At 39.1% G+C, this 4,902-nt stretch overlaps 2 protein-coding genes across 2 annotated transcripts; one reads left to right on the top strand and one right to left on the bottom strand.

The window, feature by feature from the left end:
* Window positions 1-111: 111 nt before the first annotated feature.
* fn3krp (fructosamine 3 kinase related protein) lies at window positions 112-2,452 on the bottom strand. The gene is made up of 6 exons (XM_069148982.1): window positions 2,218-2,452; window positions 1,805-1,956; window positions 1,611-1,702; window positions 1,377-1,459; window positions 1,090-1,212; window positions 112-978 (listed from the first exon to the last, which is right to left on the bottom strand). Exons 1-6 carry the CDS (start codon window positions 2,356-2,358, stop codon window positions 640-642), a joined length of 930 nt encoding a protein of 309 aa, XP_069005083.1. The 5' UTR covers window positions 2,359-2,452; the 3' UTR covers window positions 112-639.
* Window positions 2,453-2,597: 145 nt separating this feature from the next.
* Window positions 2,598-4,781, top strand: arl16 (ADP-ribosylation factor-like 16). Its single transcript, XM_069148981.1, has 5 exons — window positions 2,598-2,736; window positions 3,266-3,320; window positions 3,420-3,536; window positions 3,637-3,752; window positions 3,857-4,781. The coding sequence occupies exons 1-5, from the start codon at window positions 2,639-2,641 to the stop codon at window positions 4,020-4,022; spliced, it is 552 nt and encodes a 183-aa protein (XP_069005082.1). The 5' UTR covers window positions 2,598-2,638; the 3' UTR covers window positions 4,023-4,781.
* The last annotated feature ends 121 nt before the right edge of the window (window positions 4,782-4,902 follow it).

Below are 4,902 nucleotides of genomic sequence, written 5' to 3'. Positions count from 1 at the left end.
TCACCCCGCCCAGCTACGGGAAGCGAGACGGTCCAGACTTGTCGCAGGTCACGTAGCACGCCCGGGCTCTTTCTCAAAATACGGAAAATTCATCGAAAGTTAACATTTTTTTAAATGCTGCGTATGTTTATTGACAACTGACGAACAAGTTCAAATCAAGTACATTGAATATTGTGATTCTAAACCTAAAAAAAAACAAAAACGGATGAACATACATCTTGCTTGCTCATGACCAGAGAATAAAGCCTGGTTAAAATCTTGGGGAAAATAATAAAGCATAAAGACAAAAACATTAAAGATTTAAACTCTAAGGGAGCTTTGAATACAATTCTAAGTGGTGTTAAGTTCTAGTAAAATGCAAATCAGTGGGGTATAAAATAAATTACACACATAAACACAACCCAGAGAAATGTAAGATGTTATGACTAAGTTGTATCTGATAAATAAGCATATAATTGGAGCAGGCAGAGCAGAACTGTTTTTGTATTTTTGATTATCTATTTTCTGCGCAATACAGCAGACATTAAAATACTAGAATGTTATTTTAGCCACACTGTTTTGGTCAATTTAACAATATATACAGATTACTTGGCTTAATTTAAGACTGTTAAAAGTTTCTACATGTGACTGGGAGTGCAGTTATTTCAGTAGGTTCTTCATAATCCTTATTGAGGAGCCTCTGTAGCCACAGCCAAAGTGGTTCCAATGATTCAGATAGTGGAAGAGTTGGTAAAGCTGGTTCCTCTTTTCAAATCCTGGTGCTTGGGGAATCTTTTCATGGTATGCAGAGTAAAAAGAGCTGTTGAAACCACCAAACATCCCGGCAATACCCAGCTCGTACTCCGAATGGCCATAGAAGGAAGCAGGGTCAAAGATGACTGGGCCCTGTGCACACTCTGCCACATTGCCTCCCCACAAGTCTCCATGGAGGAGAGCAGGAACGATCTCCACATCTGTGAAAAACTGAGGGAGCTTCAGCTGTAAATAACAGATACAATATGTATCAATGCACCGTCAAATAGCTGATACAATCATAGCGACTTGTGTCAAGTATATTTAATTTCTGATGGGGTCAAAGGGAAGGTGCACCTGTAGATTGGCCCACAGTTCTCTGGCTTCTCTGTCTCCATATGATTTCTCCACCATGTTAAGTTGGTGCTGCAGCCTCTGCTGTGCGTAAAATGTCACCCAGTCTTTCTGCCACTCATTTTCCTGTGCAGGTATACAGTTATATTGCTAAGGGTGACAACATCTCAAAGACTTGGAGACCACAAATATGTGCAACACCTTAGGTACAACAGTACAGTCCAGTTATGCAGAGTGCAGGCTTATACTGTATATATATATATATATGTATATATATATTTTTTTTTTACCTGTGGAAGATATCCACAGCATGTAGGTACGCTGAAGCCAAATTTTTCCACAACAGTCACCTCTGACTGAGCAGCTCCTTTTCCTGTATAAAGTCACATACATTGATGAATTAATCAGCAGTGTCAAAATTTGAGCGGTAACTGTTATAGTGTAGTAATTACAAGATTCATTTGTGTTTGTGTGTGCGCGCGAAAGTATTTGTCGACATTTTATGTGACGTTAAGGTGAATTACCCATTGTCTGCTGCTCTTTATTTCGTTTTTCCAACTGTCTCTTGTTGTGAAGATGCAGATCTGCCAGCTGCTCTCCGAGGTGCTTCGAATATCTGATAATTGATTTGAAAATAAAATATTTTATTAAAAAAAACAAAAAGGCCACAACATATGTTATATTTCACTAAAGTGAAATTGAATGAGAGAGCTCTTACTTGCTGAGACCTTTCATGTCCAGATGTTCCATTACAAATACACATCCTCTTGTGTCAAGCTCAATCACCTTCATGGGCTTTGGGACTTTAACAGTTTCTGTCTTCAGGATGGCTTCCAAACTGGCCTGCTCCCCATCAAACATCAATTTGGCCTGCATAAAACAACAAAAAAAAGAATCGTCATAGCATATGACTATGCAAGTTTCCATGCTCACAGTATGGTAAAATAAATAATAGCAATGTTCTCCATTTCACAATATCTGCACAAAGTCCACTGACATGGCATTTAGAGGGTTTAGCTTCTGGAACAAATCCTACTCACTGATGTCTGACTTTGGCACAGATGGATAAAATGAACCAACCGAGAGTCACTACAGTCAGTTAAAACAAAAAATAAATAAATGCAAAAGTACCTCGCTCTTGTGATTTATCTTCACAAACACTCTGCCAGTGTCAATGTCATAACTCTGGCCCTCGCTAATACATCCACCTCCCGAGTGACCGGTTGATTTCAGCATGGATGTCCCCAACTCTTTCTTTAACTTGTCCTCCATTGTTACTTCTCAAAGACGAGTCCAGTAGAATTATCGTGGGACTAATACCGACATCGCTTTAGAAATGCAGCTCCACACGTTCAGTGGGTGTTTCTGTTAGTTTACGTCTTGTTTTGCTTCCGTTGTGGTTACCTCGAGTGTGAACCAATCAAAAACAAGTCTGAGGCGATTGATTTTTTTACGTTGTCCTATCGCTGCGATGTGTCGTGCATCACGTGAGCGTCGCCATGGTGAAAAGAGAGGCTACATCGGCTACAAAGTGGCTATATGCTCTGCTGCTATGCTCTGCTGGAAAAAAGCAATGAGCCGCAAAGAAATGTGTTTACTTCTCGGAGCGACTAGTGTCGGGAAGACGTTGCTGCTCAAACGTTTACAAAATATCCTTTGTGGTCATCGGAATTTTTTTTTTTTTGAACTACAACCAGAAGAAGTAAACAATGCCAGCTAATTTAGTCCGATGAGCTATTCTCGTGATCGTAGCGAACTAGTCAATTACCGGTTAGCGTTACGTATAATGTAAAGGTTGTTTTTTTTTTGTAAAAGTTGTGTTTGTTGTATATGTTTAGGAACTTTGTATTTGTGTCTATTGAATCCCATTAGAAGCTATATCTCAACGGGCTATTCATTCAATAAATTCAAATGTATAGTCTGACCTTTTTTTTCAACTAATAGCTGTTGACAACTTCATGTAATTTCTCAGAAAATCTGTTAAAAAAAAAAAATGCCTGCAAAACATCAGAGATGATTATTTTTTTTAATATTATTTCACACTGTGTTAGGAATTGCATACCATTAGAAAAAAAAACAGTGAACGCTACAAATACTATATACACATTTGATCTCAAGTTAAACGTCACAGCACTTGCTCCCGTGGATATTTTTTTTCCCCTAACGGATCATATCCACAGCTCAGTTTTCATGGTTTCGGTGAACTGGAGTCACCTCCTTCAACTCTGCCCACAGTAAGTACAAATTAAAGATGGGAATTTTTTTTTTGTGCCCTTGGTTTTGATGGAACACCGGATGCCTGTAAAGTCTCCAATCTCTTCAAATCTACGCAGGTAGGAACCAATCTGACAGACCTGAGACTGAAAAAGAAGAAGATCACAGTGAGAGAGCTGGGAGGCTGTATGGGTCCTATATGGCCCTGTTACTACAAAGACTGCTCATCTGTCATTGTATGCACTCAGCATTTATTTAAAATATTTGATAGAGGTTAATAAATCAGCATTTGGAATTATTTGACTGGATCTTTATTTTCCTTTGTCTCTTTAACAGTTCATGGTGGATTCAGCCAACATAGCGCAGATATCCTCTTCCTGTATCCAGTTGCTCTCAGTTCTCTCTGCTGAGCCCCTGCGCAATGCCTCAGTGCTTATTCTCTTCAACAAGAGGTGACACGCCGGATGTATCCGCTATCATCGTTTTGTGTCTTTGGGAGAAGCTCTTCATGACACTGTATTTTCTGATCTTTGTTTTTAATTCCAATCTTTTCCAGGGACATGCCTTGCATTATGAGCCTTATGGAGATAAAGTCACTGTTCAGGATGGATGACATTGTTGCATCTGCTACTCAGCCAATCACAACACTGGAACTCAGCGCCCGCTCTGGAGAGGGACTTCAAGAGGTGTTGAGCTGGCTGGAGTCCATCATGATCAAGTGATGTTCCCCCACAACACCCTAAAAAAAAAAACACGTTGAAGCCTTTCGGCCGCCGACATCAGTATTCTCAGTTGTCAAAGACATTTTACACACTATCTTTAGAGGATTTGATGATGTGTTTAGTGCTGGACTGTATAAAACTGGTAAGCCATATGTCAGGAAAAAAACCATCTTTGGTAGTGTGTAAATATAGTGACATATATTAAGGAGATGGATGTAATAGCATGGATGGGCATTTTAACATTTGTTAAAATCATACAACTGTAGGTTTTACCTGCAGTTACTAAGTCACTTTTACTTATAAATGCTAGACAGATGAACAGAAAATTAAGTTTCATGACTGACTGTAGCGTGATCACAGGACTTGCATGGCTTCATATACAGCTGGAGGAAACCTCATGCAACTCTATACAAGTGTCTGTCTCATATAAAACATCTCCTGCATTTCAGTTTTAACCACTTATAAAATGTGAGGAATGAATGTGAGAGGAGCTTGGCTTGTCAGCATGATTATTGCAAGTGATGATGGTGATTTATTACCAGCAGGGGGCATAAAATGCCCAACAAATACTGAGACTGGTACTGGGTGTGTTCCTGTGAGTTGAGATGATTTCATATCAAATGTATTAATACAAAGGGAAATGAGAAAATGCAACAGCCCATCTGAATACTGAAACAGTATTATAATTATACCCCTGTATTTGATGAGAGTCAGTGGTTCACAAGCAAGGAATAAAATTCAGATTCATACATTTTCTAATGCTGTCTCGCTTATCATGAATTCTGAAGCACTTACAGTCCTCCCAAACTATAATTTCATCCAGCAATTCATTTCACAATAGTAAAAGGATGTATACACTGATATTTCTCAGCAGTTCTGG

The sequence above is a fragment of the Embiotoca jacksoni genome, unplaced genomic scaffold (genome assembly GCF_022577435.1).
Source record: "Embiotoca jacksoni isolate LCO1_2020_lvr unplaced genomic scaffold, fEmbJac1.0.p SCAF_15, whole genome shotgun sequence".
NCBI classification, from domain to species: domain Eukaryota; kingdom Metazoa; phylum Chordata; class Actinopteri; family Embiotocidae; genus Embiotoca; species Embiotoca jacksoni.
The sequence above is the reverse complement of the archived record's forward strand: the minus strand, read 5'-3'. Positions and strand labels throughout refer to the sequence as shown.